Source organism: Notothenia rossii, assembly GCF_949606895.1.
Source record: "Notothenia rossii genome assembly, chromosome: 12".
Classification (NCBI taxonomy): domain Eukaryota; kingdom Metazoa; phylum Chordata; class Actinopteri; order Perciformes; family Nototheniidae; genus Notothenia; species Notothenia rossii.
The window spans coordinates 15,873,346-15,897,422 of NC_136911.1; the positions used below are offsets into that span (position 1 = coordinate 15,873,346).

The following is a 24,077-nucleotide window of genomic DNA, read 5'->3' on the forward strand; positions in this document are numbered from 1 at the left end:
AATACATGGGTCTGGGGTAGAGATCTTCAGATTTGACGTGGCAACTCTACCGTGAAGTCAGAACCTCTGGCTCTTGGACTTGTGATGTGAATTCTCCGGCCGAAGCTCCTATAATAAACCATCAGTGTTTGACATCAAAGCTCCTGCTCTTCCCGTGTCTCCTTCATGAGTCGGTGACTCCCACTGCATCGCTACACAGAAGTTTCCCCCACAAAACTGATACACAGAACCTCTGTTAAGATCCTTTACTTCTCTCATGTAAAAGCTGCGTTCATTTACATCATGAGAAAACATTTTTTTGACTCCTTACTCGAACAGCAAAAAAGTCTATATTCTCTCTAAGAATTAGCACTGCTGGGATTTGAACAGGAGTGTTTCAACAACAGGCTATTTGTGTAACTAAAGCTAAATGCACTTTTCAGTTTTAAAGGAGTTCAAGCCTAAAGATTCCCTGAGCCAGACATTCCCTAAGGCCAGTAGTGGAGATCTCTGAAGCAGGAATATTCAATGATAGGTTAACAAAATAATCTCAAGGTGAATTACAAATTGTGTGTTAGGAGATTTTGTCCTGTATGAAGATTATTTGTAATTATAGAAACCTGAAATGAGGACAGTTTTGGGGTCATCTTTGGCAGAATTATCTCAAATCTAAAGAGGCATCTTCAGGTTTTTCAGTTAATGGCTGATTTGACAACAAATTATTAGGATTTGTTTGTATTCATCCAGATGTTGCAATTGCTGATTTTGGGGATACAAATTGACTAACAGAGATTATACAAACATTATTGATGAATGCATTGATCTGCAGGTCAGGAGGTGCTGATTGGCTCTGACAGCACATCACTGCTGCAGTGTGTTTGTGTAAATGTTTTGTGTTTCTGTATTTGTTTTCAGTAAGAAGGAAGATTTCTGAGCTCACTGGTTTTCAGATTTCCACTTCTTTTGGAGGGAAATACTGAAAGCCTTGTTGCTGTCGATCTTCCCCCACAATACAAATTCCACTCCTTGTTCTGTAGAATATTTACCTTTTTCAAAAACCCACATTTATCCTATATTAAATATTGATGTACCTCTTTGTATTTGAGCTTAATTCATATCTGAGTGAGCAGAACTTCAGCTCCGACAACAATCAGCTATTCTTATTATTTAATGTTTAAAAGTGACTCAATAACTAGAGTGACTTTCTCACAGGACACACTTTTTATTATATTTCCTAGCAACACTTTGAATTGGTTGAAACAGACTGTGTAGCATAATCACAGCTCTGACGGCAAATTACAGAGACATAAGCAGAACATTAAATTACAACATTTTTTTTATTTCTTTGTTGCGTAATTTGGGAAAAAACCGGAAACACCCGGAGAAAACCCTGTCCCCTGAAAAAAACTAAAAGTTGACTTTAATTAAATGTTTTAGGTCAACAAATATCAAATAACTGTACAAGGTTAGTTGACAACAATAATATCACATTTAAATAAAAAAATATTAAAGTGGGGAAAACCGGAGACACCCGGAGAAAAAACCCTTTACCCTAAAGGCTGAATAATAAATAATCCCCCTAAATAGTCCAAGTAGATGCAGGAGAGCGTCTGAAAGGCTTCAGGATTTCTCGGCCTACACGATGGAAGAACCTGCCGACGGCGCCTCTCTTCTTTGGTTGGTTCGTCAGGTAGTATTTGAAGATGGAGGCCACTACATCATCCGCTGATTGTTCTCCTACAGTCACTGTAACAAGCACCATCGCTGCACCCTTCCACTGCTTGCACAGACCTTTGTAAACTACCTTGTCTATATTCTTGAAGGCTTCTGGGGTGATTTTGAAATCCTCTCCCTCCACTTTGGCCCATACTTTCTCAAAGAGTCTCTCTGCGACGGCCTTTGGTTCTCCAAGTGGGCTGTTCTCCTTTGATTTGTTGTAAATTCGTGAAACCAGCTTCTTCACAAGTACCAGGACAGACATTTTGATTCTCTCTGCCTCTGGAGTTGTCTCCTTCACTGATTCTGCACTTGAGTCCGCAGCCAGTGTGTCTGTTGGTGTCAGTAGCCCAGGTGCATTCAACGCCTGCTCCACCCTGTTGCTGTGGCTGCCAGCCTGGTGGGTCATCCACCACCCGAACAGTCCAAAGAAGTACCACAGTTTCGATTTGATTTCTTGAAGCATGGCTTCACGTGGCGGGGCAACGAATATTCGTGTTACTCCTGGGGCAAACTCTGGTGTTATCATCCCTTTTGTGGTGTTATTGAAGAGGAGATCACTAAGCAGTTTTGTGAACATCAGGCTTTTTCCCTCTAAAAGGTTTTGTAGTTCTAAATACATCTCAACCTCATTGTTTTGTTCCTCGCACTCGTTGCTCAGCAGCTCCTCAACCTCCTCAGCGAAGGACCTCATCGATTCCTCTGTATCAACGTGGGATTCGGGGCAGAATCGTTCCTTCATCTCTGCCGCCATCCGATAAATGGAGAGTTTGGCAAACTGTTTGGCAAAAAAGTGTTTGATCTTCGTGCCGACTCCTATCAAGCAAAGTTCAGGCATATCTCCGGGCTCTGAAATGAGACTTTCAGAATCTCTAACATCCAGGCTATTAACCTCTTCAATGATGGACCTTACTATGTCTCCTGAAATACTTTTGATCCACTCGGAGGTGTCAGATTTAAGAACCTCAATCTCTGTCTCTTTCATATTATCCAGAAGAGGTTCTTCTATTCCGCTGAACTCTTTTATAATTATTCCCTGGACTGCTTCGCTTTCAATCACAAAATTTCCTTCTGACCCTCTTGGGAGGCCTGATGCTTTGGACAGAACAGATCTGCTGCTTAAAGCTTTGGACTGAAGAGATCCGGTGCCATGTGAGGTTTGGATTGAGCCTGTGTCTGTGGTCTCAGGCTGCCTGCTCTTGTTGCTGGTAACTTTCTCCTCTAAACTGTCATCAGTCATCTCAATCAAGGCCACCTGGCTTTCTTTTCTTTCTGGCAATCGAAAAATGCCTCTCATTTTAGCCAGGAAGGCTTTTAGCATATCACAGGCATGACTGACCATAACACCAAGTCTGTTGGGGGGAGTGACACGCCTATATACTTCTTCCGAATTGTCCGCACTGGCATTGAGTACAGAGTTGACGCTTTCCATAACCTCCTGGACTATCATTTCGGTCAAGCTTTTTGCGCTGTCGCAGTCGTCAGGGACTTTCACATCCAGGACATCAGCAACAGTCTGAGGGAGTATGTTGCCTAGACAGGACCGAACACACTCCTCAGAAATGCCCGTTTTTGTGACCTTATGAATAGCTAGCAAGGCTTCCATCACCAAATTCACACACTGCAAAACCAGCTCTGCCACTATCATTTTTACGGCATCGTCCGGTAATCCTTGATCCAGCAAATCCCATTGCTCCACACTCACCCGTTTGCAAAAGTTAACAAACAATGGACGAATGTCTTCCACTGAGATGTTTGACATCCTCACTGACATAGAACTTCCTGCTCTAGACATGGTAATTAATTAATAATGTTAATAACTAACAAATTATTAATATTATTAATTAATTCTATAATGCTGGATTATCTGTGGATGCTGTCTGTAAAATTGTCTGCTGGGTAGATTACGTGCTGGCCCTCTCAGTGAATTGAGAAGAAGTGATCTGCAGAGGAAGCAGGGTCTATTTGCAAACTCTGTAGTGACGTAATTCACACGTCACTGACAGAGATCATAGCCAAATGACGTCAACAGAGCCAAAGACCGTTCGCTAGGCTCCGCCCCCAAACGAGGCCTACCTGTTGGTTGCTCGGCAACGGCAGAACCATCTTATTTTTTGCAGAAATCAAACAATCTTAGTTTTGAGAAGAATTATCTATATTCTATTCAATAGAATAGATAATAATTAAATATAACAATTACATCAATAGATAGATGGATATTTATTTATTATTTTGAGTATTTTCATTTTATTTTCTGTTTTTGTGAGGCATTAAAGGCTTCTGGTGCACCCAATTGACTAAATCATTAACTGTTTATTTCGAAGCAATGACAATTTAAGTAAGCATGGAAATGTAAAGTGCTGGGGCTGAAGTGTTTATTATGTCTTTTGTTATTTTCAAAGCTTAAAATGAATTCAACAACTGTTTAAAAACACAAAGGTGGGGGAATGAGTTGTGTGATACGGCCTCTGTTTTCCTCCAGCTTTTTAATTTCAGGCAGATATTGAGATAAAACAACAATAAAGAAGCAAAAAATACTTCAATAAATAATTTCTTGAGTAATAAGGAGGTCTTTTTAGCTGTTTTGCATGTCTTAAACTGACCTGTCATGTTTTGAAAACACACATAAAGTATTGCTAATTACCAACATAACTCATAATATTATATTTAAAGTTAAACTGTGCATTAAATTATCTCTGTTGTCAAAATATCCTCAATCATGCAGAATTTTCAGCCAGAAAAGTATAACAAATTAAATGAAAGTTCAAAAATGGTGTTTACTTGTGGCATTATTGTCTAAAAGACTCCAAATGTATTTATAATATATGCTTTAAAGAGAAAATGTTCTTTAAAGTGATCTGTTACCTGCAGACCTCAAGATGGCAGCAGAGCTCTTAAAAAGATTAAAATATGATGAAATATGATCTCTTTCATTGTTTAGACACAATATAAAAACATAAGTTAAGCCTTTGGCCTCAACAGAGCTTGTTTTAAAACTCAGTTTTAGTTTAAAGAGGGAGATAATGTCTGTTCCTCTTCAAATGTTAATCAGGGTGACAGGGTCCAACCTGCATTTTGTATTCTTACAGCAAATGACGTAAGAATACAAAAGAATCCAACCAAAACCAATACACAAAACATTTATATACAGGTTGAATCCTGAAATAGAAAAAACTCTTTCAAAACATAACAACTTAACTGTAGATTGTGGTGACCACGTATTGATACACTGGTTCATAATTCACACATGGAACTACAATTGGGGTTTTGTTTCCACACGGACCTGTTGTGTGTTCCTTATATATATTGTGTGCCCTCCTGGCTCTTCCTCTTGTCGTCCCGGGCTGCGACCCGACAACATGTCCTTTGCAGCTCTCTATTAAAGACAACTTTGCACCTTCGATGCAACGTCTCTGACTCCCTATCTCTCGGCACTACATTGGTGACCCTGACATATAAGTCTCGCAGAAGTTTCCGAGACGGACCCGAACACGGCAAAGGAAACTCAGGTTTCTTTCTCGAAATGCCGGGGATTTTTGGAATCGTCCGTTGCTGCCACCGGCACGCGGACTGAGGCTCGGTGCACGCCTCGCAGAATGGCTGGGGACGTTGCTCGCCATTCCCGCATCGGTCTTCCAACCAACAGGGAGACGATGCACGACCCGCTGGGTAGGGATGAACCCGATTGCTACCTCCTGGGGCTGTTTTCTTCTGCTCGTGCGGCTGCACGTCCAGGCTGCGCTAGCCTTCGACGACTAACAGCTAACCTCGTTAGCTAACGGCTACGGCTAGCGGCTACCGACGGCTGCCAGCTAGCGGCTAACGGCTAGCTGCTAACGGCTATCGACCTTTTGAGTTTTGTTTTTTTTCCCTGGTGCCTGAGAGGAGGTTCGACCATGTCTGGTCGGCCTCGTGTGGATCCTCTCACGATTTCACCTACCTTTTTTGGACCGTGGACAGTACGGCCCTTTTTGAGCTTTTTCTGGTGCCTGAGAGGAGGTTCGACCATGTCTGGTCGGCCTCGTGTGGACCCTCTCGCCGTTTCATCACCTCGACGGCGGCTTCTGACGCCACCCGCGCTCTCATCGGCGCCTGGGTGGCACGCTTCTGGACCCCGTCTCGCCTCGGCGGTTTCGGACGTCGCCCATGCCTTTATTGGCCCGTGGGTGGCGCGCTCCGGGAACCTGCCTGGCCTCTTCCTTCGCCTCGGCGGTTTCGGACGTCGCCCATGCCTTCATTGGTCCGTGGGTGGCGCGCTCCGGGACCCTGCCTGGCCTCTCCTCTTACCGCGGCTCACGGTTGGCCTCGACGGCAGCTTCGGACGGCGCTCCGTCTGCAGAGCTGCCAACATACACGATTTTGGCGTAGCAGATACGATTTCCAGGCCCTAATTACGCCGCTACGCTTGACTTGAATATCCTACGCATTACCTAACAAATCGAAAAATGAATCGGTGAGCTGGCAGCCTCGTGCATGTGTTGACATCCAACCAGCACTAAAGCTCACATATAAGCCGTTTTATGATTCGTCCCTTGCGTTGGCAAAGAGCCAATAGGATCGGCTGTACTTCTTTTTTGTAATGCCCTCACTACTGTTACCAGGATGCTATGCTGTTTTGGCTCCCGCTGTTGATGAAGAATTCTATTCATGTAGACCAGTGCCGTGCGGTGAGGTTCGTAGCTGGCTTTCAGAGTCAGATAGGCCTATGTGAAAAATATGTGAAGTCAATAGAGTATATTAAAACATACCCGTACTTTTTGGACTATAAGCCGCGCCTTTTTTCCCATTTTTCGACGCTGCGGCTTATGTAACGGTGCGGCTAATCTATGGATTTTTACAGCTAACGGCCAACACCTTTAACTCTATGGGCTCTATGGCCGGTCCGCGGACCCCCACCTTTAAGCGGCGGGTTCCAGCAGGAAAAGCTGGAGGTCGGAAAAGAGTGAGACAGGTAGCGCGCAAAAGTAAAAGTGGAACCGAGAGTGGTACGAGAGACAGAACGAGAGCAAGACAGACAGACATTACGAGAGCGAGACAGTTTGTCCCCGTACCACTGGTTGAAAACCGCTGCTCTAGATCACTGCCGGTACGTGCGCTGGGAGCGCACCGTTTAATTTTGAAAGTTGAAAAGTTTGTGTGTCTGAAACACTATGTGATACAGTACAGTTTACACAGCACAGTACATGTTCTGTAGCTACTATTGCAATAAATGCTAACACTTGAATACGTTATGCAAATATGCAACTTGTTTGTTGAAATGTTAATAAATGGGAGCTTCCTCAAACAGCCATCTCTTTCCCGACAATCCCCTCTGTGCACGAACCCTTACATATGGTAATTAAACATTAAAACACCTGCGGCAGATTCATCGGGGTAAATCATTATGGTTACATACTGTTACATATATATATCGGGGTAAAACCATCAAGCATCTTTGTAACAGAGCAGGGAGGCATTATACAGGAGGGGATATTTCCTCACTAGCATCTTTGTTACAGAGCAGGGAGGCATTATACAGGAGGTGCTAATTTCTCACTAGCTCCGCTAGCCTTTCTCTTAAATTCAACGGCGCGTGCCGTCTAACATAGACAATCACACTGTGACTGGTCGATCGAGTTATCTTCTGTCCCGTCGTATGAAACAAGCATTTTAGCTCAAGCAATGATCTCAGTAAATCGGGACGTGAAGTGATTAATGGAGTCTAGTGTCCAGGCTTTCGCACGCCCTCCTCATTGAGACAGAGATAGCCTACTGTTTGCCTCCCCTCTGCTTTTTCACCGCGGGTTTATGTCAGATCAGCAAGACTACAACACATAGGCCTACCTAAAATACATTACCTACTCAATGGATAGAAAGGACATAATACGAGTGTCTACAAACATTTCACAGACAATGAGAGAAAAAGGCATGCGTTTAATCCAGTTTGTGAGGGATTGCTCAATCTGACGTGAGGCGCCGCTCTTTGCTGCCTTACCCCGCTTGTCTCCTCTCTGTTTGAACCATAGACTGGTTTGAACAGGTCACGAGCAAATTCAGCTATTTTGGTTATAAAATTATTTAAGATAATTGGAATCATACAAAAATTACATTTATAGCACAGATAAGTAGAAAATATTAATATCTGTTTTATTTCATTATATAATTTAACATATGTGTTGTGTTTTTATTATCTTAATTTCTAATGGACCAATGATAATTCGTGAATACACTATGCCCGCGAAATCGCGGAGCGAGCTGTCAGTTGAAGTCTATCAAAAATGGATGGTGAACGTACTTGTCCTCCGCCGAAAAAGCGGCGAATTTCTGAACAGCGCTTCAAGCTAGAATATAACGCAGAATGGCCGACCATCACCCGGTCGAAGCTGGACGACTTCCACGCTTACTGTATGTTGTGTAAGGCAGATTTTAGCGTGAGGCATGGGGGCCGACACGACGTTGAAAAGCACACCAGGACTGCTAAACACACGTCATACAAGGCGGCAGTGGAAGCTACAAGGCCCATCGCGGGCTTCTTTACGGTTGACAGTGACACCAGTGTCATAAATGCCGAAGTGCTCGCTGTGGACTTTCTGGTGGAACACAACATCCCGATCGCGGTGGCCGACCACATCGGGCCACTGGTGAAAAAGATGTTTCCGGACTCGAAAATCGCTGGTAAGGCTCAAATGACAAATAGCCTCAATTCATCTCAAGCATTCATAGGCATAGATTTATATCTGTATACTGTCACAATACACTCTACAATCTGTACAGACTAGCCTATATAAAACAGTTACAGTACTGCCCTGGTTGATAATCTGATTTAAATCTTGCAAATTAATGATTGCTAATTTATACTGATACTGTATCATTCTGATAAACATTTTTCATTTTATGTAAAGGTGAAAAAAAAATAGCCTAGGCCAACTTACTCTACAGAGGATTAATATCATGATTGTAATTCTGCAATTCTGTGTAATCTAGAGTATAATCATGATAATACAATTCAATATTTTTGTGATTGCAATTGCAGGAAAGTATGGGTCTGGTCGCACAAAGAGCAGCGCCATTGTTGGAGCCCTTGCCAAGGAGGATGCGTCTGTGATCACGGAGGCAATGAGGACAGCTCCATACTCCCTAGCCACGGATGGGAGCACTGACTATGGAGACTGTAAGCTGTATCCTCTTGTTGTGAAGTACTTTGATCGAGGACTTGGGCGTGTTCTGACAGTACTGCTATCTTTGCCAGAGTGTCATGAGGCATCTACTGGGCAGAACATATTCAAACTCATTGACAATGAACTTGAGAAACGTAGCATATCCTGGGACAACTGCATGAGTTTTGGGGCAGATAATGCCATGGTGATGCAGGGACTCAAAGCTGGCACGGCAGGCTACATCAACAAAAAAAACAGTGCAGTATATGTGCTGGGATGCCCGTGCCATCTAATTCATCTAGCTGCAGAAAAAGCTGCTGCTCAGCTTCCAGTGTCCATTGAAGAGCTGCTGGTGGACATATACTTCTACCTAGACAAATCCAGCAAGAGGAAACAGGGACTGAAGAAATTTCAGGATCTGTGTGGAGTGGAAATGAGAAAGATTGTTAAACATGTAAGTACGAGGTGGCTCTCTTTAGATAAATGCATCGCCAGGTTGTTGCAGCAGTGGCCTGCATTGCTGCAATACTTTGAGTCAGAACAGTCTGGGCACAGCAGCAAGAACAAATCCACGCAGAGCAGCAGCAAGGACAAGACCACGCAGAGCAGCAGCAAGGACAAGACCACTCACAGTGTTAGCAAGGACAAGTCCACGCAGAGCAGCAGCAAGGACAAGTCCACCCACAGTGTTAGCAAGGACACATCAACCCACAGTAACGGCAGCAAGGACAATTCTCAGTTTGATTTGGCAGGCTATCTCTTTCGCCAACAAAACCTAGCCAAATTCAGTCAGGGAAAGAAAACACCAGCAGCTGCAACCACACAGCCCAAGACTGCAACGGCAAAGCCCAACACATCTAGCGCTGCACCCACTCGGCCCAAGACATCTAGCACTGCACCCACTCAGCCCAAGACATCTAGCACTGCACCCACTCAGCCCAAGACATCTAGCACTGCACCCACTCAGCCCAAGACATCTAGCACTGCACCCACTCAGCCCAAGACATCTAGCACTGCACCCACTCAGCCCAAGACAGGGGCACAACAGAGAGTGCAGAGGGCATGTCAACATCTGCAGGACCCAACATTCCATCTTTACTGCTACTTTCTGAGTGCGGTCCTGCCGATATTTGATGAGGCCAACACTCTGCTGCAGCTAGACAAACCCTGCATACAAGTACTACACAGGACTTTGACCACACAGCTGAAGAATCTCTTGAACCGATTTGTGAAGCCTCAGGTGATTAATGCAGCTGCTAAGGTTCACCAGGTACCATTTAGGGAACCAAGCAACCAGAAGAGCAATGAGACCTTGTTCATTGGGCAAAACACCAGAGACTTCATAGCAGATCACCCTGAGCTTGAGGAGCTGCAGCTGGCCCAGGTCTTCAGCGCTGTGCGGGCATTCTACATGAAGGCTGTTGAGTACATGGTGAAGAAGTTTCCCTATGATGACCCAGTGTTACGGAATGCTTCTGTGGCTGACATGTCTGCACGGGACAGCGCAGAGTTCAATTCTGTGAGGTACTTCACAGGCAGATTCCCCTGCTTGAAGATGAATGCTGAGGAGATGGACAAGCTTGAGGGTCAATTCATGACCTACCAAACCGATGCTCTGCCAGAAAGCATCACCAGCTGTGACAGACCAGACACACAGTGGCACCTGATGAGTCAGCTGAAGGATGGAAATGGCCATCTCAAGTACCCTTTACTCTGCAAGGTAATGCTGGCTATCCTCTGCATCTTCCATTCCAATGCAGACTGCGAACGCATCTTCAGTCTTGTCACAAAAAACAGAACGGAGTTCAGACCTAGTATGGGAATGGAGACCCTGAGTAACCTCATTACCCACAAACAATTCATGGTGGCAAAGGGGTCTGTCTGCTACAAGCAGGCGTACTCCAAGACAACTCTTGCCAAGGCCAAGTCAGCAACCTATGACCATCTAAAGTGAGAGGTTGATCAGATGGTCATGTCACAGCCAAAGGTTCCCTTGAGTTGAACTCTGTTCTAAAAAAGGCTGTGTACAGGTTTTTCATGTGTTATTGTTCAGTATTGTTTCATGATGAATTCTGTTCGGTTAATAAAAATATTTTTTTGTGTATGTTGGTGTTTAATTGTGTGCAACAGTACAGGGAAAAGGAGAAATTATACACAAAAAATTTACTTTGCAGAAAAACATGTCCTAATATGACCTAGATTGCATCTCAGAGCATGTAAAGTCTCTGGCTTCTGATAAGATAAGATAAGATAACTTTTATTAATCCTGTAAGGGAATTGCACATGTTATAGCAGCAGGGTGATAGGAAAAGGAATAGGGAACTATATATACATACAATTTACAGTAAAATAGAAACAGTTGAATACAAAAGATAAATAGAAATAAGTAAAGTAAAAATGAAATAAGGGGGCATTCTGGGGGCTTCGGCGGACCTCGGACCCCCCGCCGGAAAAAAAATTGCCTTCCTCCGCTCGGCATGCTACTACTTTCTATAACACAATGTTGGCAGCTCTGCGTCTGGCTTCTCCCCTGTCCAGGGCTCCTTCCTCCCGGGGTGACTGCTCCTGCCTTCCTGGGATTCCGCTCCGTCCTTCCGGAGGTTTCATGCCCGCCGCCGCCGCCGTGCCTTCGCCTGCGGCCTGGCAGCGCTTTTTCCTGCTGGGTTCGCCACGACACCTACTGCAGCCCCCTTACAACGGCCCGTTCCGGCCCGCCCCCGGTGGGGGTGCCCTCGCCCTCGTTAGGGTCCCTACCCTCTCATGCGGCCTCCTTTCGTCGGCCCGTTCCATGGCCCGGTCCTCAATTGCGACCCCGCCCTCCTCGGCCCCTGTGGTGCTTCCTCCACGGACGCGAGGATTTATTTTGCCATATTTGAATTCTGGGGGGGGCTTGTGTGGTGACCACGTATTGATACACTGGTTCATAATTCACACATGGAACTACAATTGGGGTTTTGTTTCCACACGGACCTGTTGTGTGTTCCATATATTGTGTGCCCTCCTGGCTCTTCCTCTTGTCGTCCCGGGCTGCGACCCGACAACATGTCCTTTGCAGCTCTCTATTAAAGACAACTTTGCACCTTCGATGCAACGCCTCTGACTCCCTATCTCTCGGCACTACAAGATAAACTTAAAAGTCCTCTTCAGACGCGATGTTATTCTTTCAGGATAACCAAAGACTTTGACTATATTTATAAATGTACATTCATAAAAAGAGGTGAAAAGTCTCTCTTAAGTCTTACCTTAAATGTTCTTTATAGAGATCTCTAATATGCTTGTTTAAAGATTCTTTATTTAACTCCTTTACCTCCTGAGAATGAAAAGTGCTGTGGCTTAGTTGATCAAAGATGCTGGGTTCTATAACCATGATCGTATATGTTATCAGGCTGTACATGACTACAGATTTGATATCATAAATATAAAAGATTTTTCAAATTGGGATCAACAAAGTATTATCTTATCTAAAGAGGATTTTAACAGAGTGGCTCAGTTAGCTAGATGGCAGCAGAGCTGTTAAATAAGATTAAAAAACTATGAAACTTGTTGGGGAAATATTGTCCAAGGTCCATAACTTTGACCAAGTTTATCAGTTCTGACTGAGCACACGCACCTAACCTTGGCTGCTGTGCTCTCAGTGTACTTTCTCCCTGTTCCTGCCTGTTGGCGTCAGCTGATAGAGGTGTTATATCTTGTTATGCAGCATGTTGATTATTCTCTCTGAACTAGCTAAATACATGGGTCTGAGGTAGAGTTCTTCAGATTTGACGTGGCAACTCTACCGTGAAGTCAGAACCTCTGGCTCTTGGACTTGTGATGTGAATTCTCCGGCCGAAGCTCCTGTCAGTGTTTGACATCAATGCTCCTGCTCTTCCCGTGTCTCCTTCATGAGTCGGTGACTCCCACTGCATCGCTACACAGAAGTTTCCCCCACAAATTGGCGTTGTCGGCAGGATACCAATAAATCTTCAGAACTGGTAAGTGTAATTTCAAATTTGGACATTGCCTTACCAGAATCTGTGATTGACGGTATACTAAAATTATCTGTGAAGCTGAGCGGCTGTGTTTCGTTTTTGGTTAATGAACATTTGGGGATAATAAACCCAGGAGATCAGTGTCTAGGGATTCAGTCCTGGCTGATTTCCTCTGTGTATGCTGCTCGGAACGAAAGTGCCATACAAACATGCACAGCTCATGTTTAGAGAAACCTTAAAGAAAGGCATCAGTAAAGTGGAACTTCTGTATGAAAGCAATGTAAAGATTTGTATTGTACAAATCGCCGAATTTTGGGGGTTTCAGCGGCCAACACAGCAGTTGAAAAATAAGCAGCCGGAGATATTACTCCTATCGCCTCTGTAAACACGGCTTCAGCTGTAGCCGCGGGTGTGTGTGTAAAACCTCCCCGTGTTTGTGGGGCTGGAGAAGTGCAGCTGAGAGGGAGAAAGTCACAGCTTTTTGCCTATAGCTTTAACTCACACCACCGCCGTCTCTATTTAAAACGAGATGGTCTAAATTCGGGTCATTCCTAGCATTCGGTGCCATTTCAGCTATATATTCAAAAATAAAAAACATAATTTTCCATGTTTTTTTTTTTAATTTAATCTGAATGATGGTTTGTTAAAGTATAAGAAAAATATTTTGGTCAAGCTCAGGATATTATGCTTCCATTTTTTTTTTTTGACCATCCCCAGTTACTGTGTGTGCACCCTGTTACTGTGAAAAATAGTAACAGGGTGGACGGTAACAGGGTGGACATTTTATGCTAAACTTGGCTATTGCTACATGTGTGATGATAATCAAGCTAGCACTTGGTGACAACAGAAACATATATTTGATAGATATATTCACCATATTTTCTAAATGTAAAACAAATGATCATTTCCACTAACAATGAGCATAACAGGGTGGACATTTTATGCTTTACCGCAATAGTTAAGTTCTTTAAAACATTAGAAAAACGTTGAAGGAAGAACGCATTCACTCTGCTTCTTGAAGATTATTTCCCACTAAGGGGCGTGTCCAGAGGGATTCAAATCAGAGTAACAGGGAGGACATTCAAACAGGGGACACACACTTTATTTTCAATACAAATGAATTAATAACAACAATTTCAATTTGGTGAGGAATATTAGCAAAAGGGTCATACAACACTCACAACAATGTAGAATTTGTTTGTATTTCTTTGATTTCTTTTTGTATATCTGTTACAGAAGTTGAGCAAACATGATTGGGGACACAGCAATTCGGCCTACTTGTGCTAAAATCAGAGTAATTATTTAGAATTTTTAATATCCTGGCTAAATAACATGGTTGTTTTATGGTAGAGGGTATAAACATTTAAAACCAAGCTTTTAAAAAAAAAAGCATTAGACCTTTTAAATACAAATTATATGATATAATGTGGTGGGGACCTAAATGGCACCGAATGCTAGGAATGACGTGCTGTTTGTGACCGTTTTCTCCGTGCATGGTAAAACGGGGCAGCGCGAGGTGCATGCATCACCTGATGCGCCACAGTTCCCTATCCTAGAGGAGCTGGTGGCGGTCCAGGGTGCATGCATAAAATTATAGGCTAATTGATCATGGGTGGGTAGTGGCAAGCAAGTGTAGAACAAAACTGTGTTTCATCGTTGTGATGAACTCGATAGCATGTGTAGGCTGGTCGTGTAGGACTACAGTCAACTGGGCTGTTGTTAGAGAGAAAGGGTAGAGGAAAAAGTCTGTGCGCTCCTGATCGGGGGGGAACAGCGCCACTAGAATAGAGTAGTGGTGTCGCAAGAGGATAAGCTAGTTATCGCTCTTGGATGGTCTTCAAGCACCGATCTAGGACTTGTATACAAGGGTGGATGCGTAAGACAAGGCGCCCCACTAGAGATAATTCCCTACCCCCTCTGAAACCTCTTAATTCGGACTAAACTGAGCTGGATGAACTTTGCTGTCGCGCTGGTGTTTATTGCGAGTTCATGTTTGTTTGTCTAAATTGTTTGTATGGGGGGTCTATATTGGTTTGTCTTCCCGCCGTCTTGTGTATGTTTTGTAACAACTAATAATGAATCAGTCCATAGCCAGGGTAAAATGAACTAAACTTTAGTTATCTCACCAAAAGTAAATTACTTGAGAAAAATAAAAAATTCTGGTAGTATAAATGTGCTGCAAAATGAAAATAAATAGCAAAAGAGTGTTTTTATGTCCTGCATCTGAGTGTGCAGGGGAAAATGTACAAAAAGAAGCACACTGTTCATGGTGTGCACTGTAGGTGTAAGAAGAAAAGAAGATTATATTGCTTTAAGAATCCATTCTTAAATTGTATTGCTGGTATGTTAAGATATCTTTGTAACCCTATGCCCCGTCCTGCGCCCGAGACCCTCAGAGGCATCACGGCTGATCGTAAAGACCTGCCTGAGGTGATCAGGGTTGCAAAATCTGTCTGTTTTTTTTTTTAGGTCAATGTTGTATTATTTGTTTCATTTATTCGTAATCTATGTATTGTATGGTAATAATGAATAAAAACGTAATGTATTGAACACATTCCGAAACAAAGCAGATATGACAGAACTAGACTCAGACATAATACTAATTATTATTGAAACCTTTTGCGCTGTTGCTGCAAAATGGAAACTTTGGTGATTATCTATTCCAACTGGCCACTGGATTCAGATAATTAATATAAATTGAAGTTCAATTACAGTTTTAAAAAATAGTTTAACATTCTTTATTAAACTGCTTCAAATTATTTCTCGTATAGACATTACTAAAATTAAAATAGTTGTTAAACTACTGACAAGTTTTCTGAAACCGAGCTTATGAACAAAAGAGTAAAGGTCGCTGGTTAAGCCAGGATCCATATATTTGTTGAAGTTTTTATTGTGTGCATAATAAATGTGTTAAATTAATTGAGCAATTTATTTAAAAAGTATAATGTTACAATCTCTTTAAAATAAGTAATTACAGTTAAAAAATAGATGTTGTTTTCCAAGGGCCTCTCCTTCACAGGCCCACACTTTGAATCATGACACTTCCAAGTCCTAACAGACAGAGATCAGTATCACTTTGTGTTGCAAGCCAAATCCAGGGGTTCCACTCGAGCCCAATTTTAAATACCATAAAGAAAAGTATTGAACCCAGCTCAAGCTAAATGTCAAATGTATTTAATTAATGTGCAAGTGTTTTGATTTATTTAAAATGTTCCAGTCTAGCTTCCTTCGAGTTTAGTCTAACTAACACATTGTTTCTTATAACATTCTCACTGCTGTCCCACATGTTTTAAACCTTGGGCAGACAAGCTGTTCACACACACACACACACACACACACACACACACACACACACACACACACACACACACACACACACACACACACACACACACACTTTGGATAAGTATTCACCTTATCCACAGTTATTAGTAATTCAAGATTAATTATTAAATTAAATGTGGTACATAACATAGAATAAATAAAATAACTTGATGATTTTGTTCACAACATTAGACCTTGTCCTCTAATCTCTACTAGAATAAGATACGTGTGCATGTTTGGGTGTTTTAACACTCCTGTAATGTACCTAATCTTGTTGGTGAAAATGGTGTATTGCTTAGATTCTGATCTGTGCAAGTCCAATTTTGACTGACTTTAGTTCTAATGTTAATGTTAGTGACTTCAACCCATAAGTAATTATTTAGATTAACTCAACATTTCACATGATGGTTATTTTTTTAAGGCTATTCATACTGATATGCAGAGGATGCCTGTAAGTTGGCAAGCTGTTAAAAGCCCCTACTATTTTTAAAATAGGCCTAATGTCAGGGGCCTCTTAATGTCTAGTTCTACATGTATTCACATTATATAGACAATGTTTCCACCTGGTAAAACTAGAGGCTGCACGAAACTCAGGCTAAAATATAACCATTCTGTTCTGCTCTAACGATTCAATTGATAGATTCTACATCAAAACAATTAGCGTTTATTGTTTCCAATGATAACAAGTGGAGGAATGCAAACCTGTTTTCAAATGTAAGGTTTTGATTTTGTTTGACATTTCTCAGTAATGACACCCTCAGACACACACTATAGTTCATGGTATGCCATCAGTAGGAACTCAGATGTTAAGGGGATGAAGCTTTTCGTCCCGAATCAGTTGTTCTTCAACAAATGTATACATTTCCTGCATAATATATGTTTCTCACAATTGTTTTTTGTAAGCTGCACACGGGTGATACTGAGTCTTCTCGATTAATAGATTATAAACTATACCATGCTTAAATAGACTCCTAAGTTATTATTTCATATTTCACATATGTAAGAAAAGGGAGGGGAGAGTCAATTACATTGAGTAATTGATTTCATATTGGAACATTTATTTCTCAAACCTATGTTTTATGGAAGAAGAAACGTATTTCTGATAAACCAATCTTTTATCAAACGGTAAATGGTGAATTAATATAACATTTAGAATCATTGAGAAGGGGTTATATCCACAGGGACTAGCTCGCCTTTAACTTAAAATAACATTTCTCTGCTTTGGACTGATGAGTATATGATTCTTGCATGTTAAATGACTAACACAAACCTTACATTTATGCATGTGCATGTGTCAGGAAGGCTCCCAAATAATTTTGAGGGGCCTATCCTATTTTTGTAATTAAATGATAATGTGCTAATCCATTACTTTGAGTTGTCTGCACTCAGGAAAACATCCCTATCAAGTGTTAACCCAATAACTAGGACAGCTCTGAAGGCCAAGGGTCAGAGAGAGAAGGTCACACTCTCCGGCTGCAGAGGGCGCCCCCAGCCACGGGCAAGGAAGCACGAGGTCGTTCGAGATGAGAGGATTCTAATCTTCAACTTTCTGAGGAGATGGGATGCTTCTTCATCTTTCTGCTCGGTGGGCTCAAGCAGACAACCCTGCAGGACGAGTGAGGGCTTCAGAGACTTCTGTAACACAAGGTTCCATGTTTCTTGGAGGAGTTTGATGTCTTCCTAACCTCTCCCATCAAGGGGGGGGACACCTGGATGCGCCACTTGGAATACACAGTTGCACTGCTCTCAAGCAGATAGCAGAAGGAATGTAGGCAGATGAGCCTCCATTTCACTGGGGGATCAACTTCAGTGCTCACTGAATGAGCCACACAAAAGCAGAGCAATTGGGGGGGTTGAAATACTGGACTCTGATGAAGAAGAGTTTGAGCCAATCAGCACCTCAGTGCTAATCTACAGTATCAGGATGCCTTTACACACACCAGACACTCTGTGTCAGAAAGGGAGGAGGAGAACGAGTCAGGAAGACTGACGGACATGTTCTTCCAGCTCTCGTACAAAGATGAACTTTGAATTGATTTTATACCTTGGATGTTTACAGATGTACAATTAATGATTGTCTATATATTTCCAATGACCAGATATGTGTTGAATAGTGATGATTAATATATTTTTTTCGGATCAGGTTACACTTTCGCACTAAACAAAATTAATTAATTAATATTATCAGATTACAAGGTATTGAATAATAAGATATTTCTACTATTATCACACAAATTATTAGGATTTGTTTGTATTCATCCAGATATTGCAATTGCTGATTTTGGGGATACAAATTGACTAACAGAGATTATACAAACATTATTGATGAATGCATTGATCTGCAGGTCAGGAGGTGCTGATTGGCTCTGACAGCACATCACTGCTGCAGTGTGTTTGTGTAAATGTTTTGTGTTTCTGTATTTGTTTTCAGTAAGAAGGAAGATTTCTGAGCTCACTGGTTTTCAGATTTCCACTTCTTTTGGAGGGAAATACTGAAAGCCTTGTTGCTGTCGATCTTCCCCCACAATACAAATTCCACTCCTTGTTCTGTAGAATATTTAAGTTTTTCAAAAACCCACATTCATCCTATATTAAATATTGATGTACCTCTTTGTATTTGAGCTTAATTCATATCTGAGTGAGTAGAACTTCAGCTCCGACAACAATCAGCTCTTCTTATTATTTAATGTTTAAAAGTGACTCAATAACTAGAGTGACTTTCTCACAGGACACACTTTTTATTGTATTTCCTAGCAACACTTTGAATTGGTTGAAACAGACTGCGTAGCATAATCACAGCTCTGACGGCAAATGACAGAGACATAAGCAGAACATTAAATTACAACATTTTTTTATTTCTTTGTTGCGTAATTTGGGAAAAAACCGGAAACACCCGGAGAAAACCCTGTCCCCTGAAAAAAACTAAAAGTTGACTTTAATTAAATGTTTTAGGTCAACAAATATCAAATAACTGTACAAGGTTAGTTGACAACAATAATATCACATTTAAATACAAAATTATTAAAGTGGGGAAAACCGGAGACACCCGGAGAAAAAACCCTTTACCCTAAAGGCTGAATAATAAATAATCCCCCTAAATAGTCCAAGTAGATGCAGGAGAGCGTCTGAAAGGCTTCAGGATTGCTCGGCCTACACGATGGAAGAACCTGCCGACGGCGCCTCTCTTCTTTGGTTGGTTCGTCAGGTAGTATTTGAAGATGGAGGCCACTACACCATCCGCTGATTGTTCTCCTACAGTCACTGTAACAAGCACCATCGCTGCACCCTTCCACTGCTTGCACAGACCTTTGTAAACTACCTTGTCTATATTCTTGAAGGTTTCTGTGGTGATTTTGAAATCCTCTCCCTCCACTTTGGCCCATACTTTCTCAAAGAGTCTCTCTGCGACGGCCTTTGGTTCTCCAAGTGGGCTGTTCTCCTTTGATTTGTTGTAAATTCGTGAAACCAGCTTCTTCACAAGTACCAGGACAGACATTTTGATTGTCTCTGCCTCTGGAGTTGTCTCCTTCACTGATTCTGCACTTGAGTCCGCAGCCAGTGTGTCTGTTGGTGTCAGTAGCCCAGGTGCATTCAACGCCTGCTCCACCCTGTTGCTGTGGCTGCCAGCCTGGTGGGTCATCCACCACCCGAACAGTCCAAAGAAGTACCACAGTTTCGATTTGATTTCTTGAAGCATGGCTTCACGTGGCGGGGCAACGAATATTCGTGTTACTCCTGGGGCAAACTCTGGTGTTATCATCCCTTTTGTGGTGTTATTGAAGAGGAGATCACTAAGCAGTTTTGTGAACATCAGGCTTTTTCCCTCTAAAAGGTTTTGTAGTTCTAAATACATCTCAACCTCATTGTTTTGTTCCTCGCACTCGTTGCTCAGCAGCTCCTCAACCTCCTCAGCGAAGGACCTCATCGATTCCTCTGTATCAACGTGGGATTCGGGGCAGAATCGTTCCTTCATCTCTGCCGCCATCCGATAAATGGAGAGTTTGGCAAACTGTTTGGCAAAAAAGTGTTTGATCTTCGTGCCGACTCCTATCAAGCAAAGTTCAGGCATATCTCCGGGCTCTGAAATGGGACTTTCAGAATCTCCAACATCCAGGCTATTAACCTCTTCAATGATGGACCTTACTATGTCTCCTGAAATACTTTTGATCCACTCGGAGGTGTCAGATTTAAGAACCTCAATCTCTGTCTCTTTCATATTATCCAGAAGAGGTTCTTCTATTCCGCTGAACTCTTTTATAATTATTCCCTGGACTGCTTCGGTTTCAATCACAAAACTTCCTTCCGACCCTCTTGGGAGGCCTGATGCTTTGGACAGAACAGATCTGCTGCTTAAAGCTTTGGACTGAACAGATCCGGTGCCTGAAGCTTTGGAATGAACAGATCCAGCACCATGTGAGGTTTGGATTGAGCCTGTGTCTGTGGTCTCAGGCTGCCTGCTCTTGTTGCTGGTAACTTCCTCCTCTAAACTGTCATCAGTAATCTCAATCAAGGCCACCTGGCTTTCTTTTCTTTCTGGCAATCGGAAAATGCCTCTCATTTTAGCCAGGAAGGCTTTTAGCATATCGCAGGCATGACTGACCATAACACCAAGTCTGTTGGGGGGAGTGACACGCCTATATACTTCTTCCGAATTGTCCGCACTGGCATTGAGTACAGAGTTGGCGCTTTCCATAACCTCCTGGACTATCATTTCGGTCAAGCTTTTTGCGCTGTCGCAGTCGTCAGGGACTTTCACATCCAGGACATCAGCAACAGTCTGAGGGAGTATGTTGCCTAGACAGGACCGAACACACTCCTCAGAAATGCCCGTTTTTGTGACCTTATGAATAGCTAGCAAGGCTTCCATCACCAAATTCACACACTGCAAAACCAGCTCTGCCACTATCATTTTTACGGCATCGTCCGGTAATCCTTGATCCAGCAAATCCCATTGCTCCACACTCACCCGTTTGCAAAAGTTAACAAACAATGGACGAATGTCTTCCACTGAGATGTTTGACATCCTCACTGACATAGAACTTCCTGCTCTAGACATGGTAATTAATTAATAATGTTAATAACTAACAAATTATTAATATTATTAATTAATTCTATAATGCTGGATTATCTGTGGATGCTGTCTGTAAAATTGTCTGCTGGGTAGATTACGTGCTGGCCCTCTCAGTGAATTGAGAAGAAGTGATCTGCAGAGGAAGCAGGGTCTATTTGCAAACTCTGTAGTGACGTAATTCACACGTCACTGACAGAGATCATAGCCAAATGACGTCAACAGAGCCAAAGACCGTTCGCTAGGCTCCGCCCCCAAACGAGGCCTACCTGTTGGTTGCTCGGCAACGGCAGAACCATCTTATTTTTTGCAGAAATCAAACAATCTTAGTTTTGAGAAGAATTATCTATATTCTATTCAATAGAATAGATAATAATTAAATATAACAATTACATCAATAGATAGATGGATATTTATTTATTATTTTGAGTATTTTCATTTTATATTCTGTTTTTGTGAGGCATTAAAGGCTTCTGGTGCACCCAATTGACTAAATCATTAACTGTTTATTTCGAAGCAATGACAATTTAAGTAAGCATGGAAATGTAAAGTGCTGGGGCTGAAGTGTTTATTTTGTCTTTTGTTATTTTCAAAGCTTAAAATGAATTCAACAACTGTTTAAAAACACAAAGGTGAGGGAATGAGTTGTGTGATACGGCCTCTGTTTTCCTCCAGCTTTTTAAGTTCAGGCAGATATTGAGATAAAACAACAATAAAGAAGCAAAAAATACTTCAATAAATAATTTCTTGAGTAATAAGGAGGTATTTTTAGCTGTTTTGTATGTCTTAAACTGACCTGTCATGTTTTGAAAACACACATAAAGTATTGTTAATTACCAACATAACTCATAATATTATATTTAAAGTTAAACTGTGCATTAAATTATCTCTGTTGTCAAAATATCCTCAATCATGCAGAATTTTCAGCCAGAAAAGTATAACAAATTAAATGAAAGTTCAAAAATGGTGTTTACTTGTGGCATTATTGTCTAAAAGACTCCAAATGTATTTATAATATATGCTTTAAAGAGAAAATGTTCTTTAAAGTGATCTGTTACCTGCAGACCTCAAGATGGCAGCAGAGCTCTTAAAAAGATTAAAATATGATGAAATATGATCTCTTTCATTGTTTAGACACAATATAAAAACATAAGTTAAGCCTTTGGCCTCAACAGAGCTTGTTTTAAAACTCAGTTTTAGTTTAAAGAGGGAGATAATGTCTGTTCCTCTTCAAATGTTAATCAGGGTGACAGGGTCCAACCTGCATTTTGTATTCTTACAGCAAATGACGTAAGAATACAAAAGAATCCAACCAAAACAAATACACAAAACATTTATATACAGGTTGAATCCTGAAATAGAAAAAACTCTTTCAAAACATAACAACTTAACTGTAGATAAACTTAAAAGTCCTCTTTAGACGCGATGTTATTCTTTCAGGATAACCAAAGACCAAGACTATATTTATAAATGTACATTCATAAAAAGAGGTGAAAAGTCTCTCTTAAGTCTTACCTTAAATGTTCTTTATAGAGATCTCTAATATGCTTGTTTAAAGATTCTTTATTTAACTTCTTTACCTCCTGAGAATGAAAAGTGCTGTGGCTTAATTGATCAAAGATGCTGGGTTCTATAACCATGATCATATATGTTATCAGGCTGTACATGACTACAGATTTGATATCATAAATATAAAATATTTCTCAAATTGGGATCAATAAAGTATATCTTATCTTATCTAAAGAGGATTTTAACAGAGTGGCTCAGTTAGTCTAGCTAGCAGAGCTGCTAAATAAGATTAAAAAACTATGAAACTGATACACAGAACCTCTGTTAAGATCCTTCACTTCTGTCATGTAAAAGCTGTGTTCATTTACATCATGAGAAAACATATTTTTGACTCCTTACTCGAACAGCAACAAAGTCTATATTCTCTCTAAGAATTAGCACTGCTGGGATTTGAACAGGAGTGTTTCAACGACAGGCTATTTGTGTAACTAAAGCTAAATGCACTTTTCAGTTTTAAAGGAGTTCAAGCCTAAAGATTCCCTGAGCCAGACATTCCCTAAGGCCAGTAGTGGAGATCTCTGAAGCAGGAATATTCAATGATAGGTTAACAAAAATAATCTCAAGGTGAATTACAAATTGTATGAACACTATTTGTAATTATATAAACCTGAGATGAGGACAGTTTTGGTTTCATCTTTGGCAGAATTATCTCAAATCTAAAGAGGCATCTTCAGGTTTTTCAGTTAAAGTCTGCAGTCTTTAACATGAAGCGCTGCTGGGATTTGAACCCAGGACCTCCTGTTTACTAAGACAAGTGCTTTCACCAACTATTTTTTTTAATTATTATTATAAATCTATGTACTGTATAAGACACGGAAGGGCCTCAGTGGGCATGCTGTAAAGGGAATGTGTTGCTGAGCGCATAAAGTAAGTGTTGTGATTATTTGTCTGCGAAATACGTATTTAATTTTACTTCAGAACTTGAGTAAATGTTCTATTCAAGCATCTTTCACTACTATATTTATTTCAACAATAAAAGTATTCTGACTTCACATAATATGCCTGAGGTTGTATCTAACCATCAAGAAACCAAAAGGTTAGCAAAACTATAAAAAGTAATTCATTATTTGTAGAATCATTCAGTTTCTTTCACTTTAAGGTTTAAATGTTATCTAGATGATTAACAGGGCAAAGTAAAAAGACATCATATATATGTGTATATATATTCATATCAAGGATTCAATACAGTATGCAAAATAGTTTGAGGCAATACAAAAGTAAAGTTCTGGAAACATTACTGCCTTAGTGAAGATTTATAAATTCATTGTTTAAATTGTAGTTTTACCAAATTGTATCACATCTCATCCAACTCCA

The 24,077-nt window shown here is 41.3% G+C and overlaps 2 protein-coding genes across 2 annotated transcripts; one reads left to right on the forward strand and one right to left on the reverse strand.

The window, feature by feature from the left end:
* Positions 1-6,037: 6,037 nt before the first annotated feature.
* On the forward strand, positions 6,038-10,935 carry LOC307026278 (uncharacterized protein). Its single transcript, XM_079661555.1, has 2 exons — positions 6,038-8,349; positions 8,708-10,935. The coding sequence occupies exons 1-2, from the start codon at positions 7,953-7,955 to the stop codon at positions 10,783-10,785; spliced, it is 2,475 nt and encodes an 824-aa protein (XP_079517681.1). The 5' UTR covers positions 6,038-7,952; the 3' UTR covers positions 10,786-10,935.
* Positions 10,936-19,220: 8,285 nt separating this feature from the next.
* LOC307026453 (uncharacterized protein) lies at positions 19,221-24,077 on the reverse strand (the record flags this gene model as incomplete). Its single annotated transcript, XM_079661844.1, has 2 exons — positions 20,537-24,077; positions 19,221-20,506 (listed from the first exon to the last, which is right to left on the reverse strand). The coding sequence occupies exons 1-2, from the start codon at positions 21,180-21,182 to the stop codon at positions 19,221-19,223; spliced, it is 1,932 nt and encodes a 643-aa protein (XP_079517970.1). The 5' UTR covers positions 21,183-24,077.

What these genes read in the sequence shown, in the direction of transcription:
- LOC307026278 (XM_079661555.1), top strand. Translation starts at nt 7,953, where the DNA reads ATGGATGGTGAACGTACTTGTCCTCCGCCGAAAAAGCGGCGAATTTCT. An exon ending in TCCGGACTCGAAAATCGCTG is followed by an intron (nt 8,350 to 8,707) that starts GTAAGGCTCAAA and finishes TTGCAATTGCAG; the next exon opens with GAAAGTATGGGTCTGGTCGC.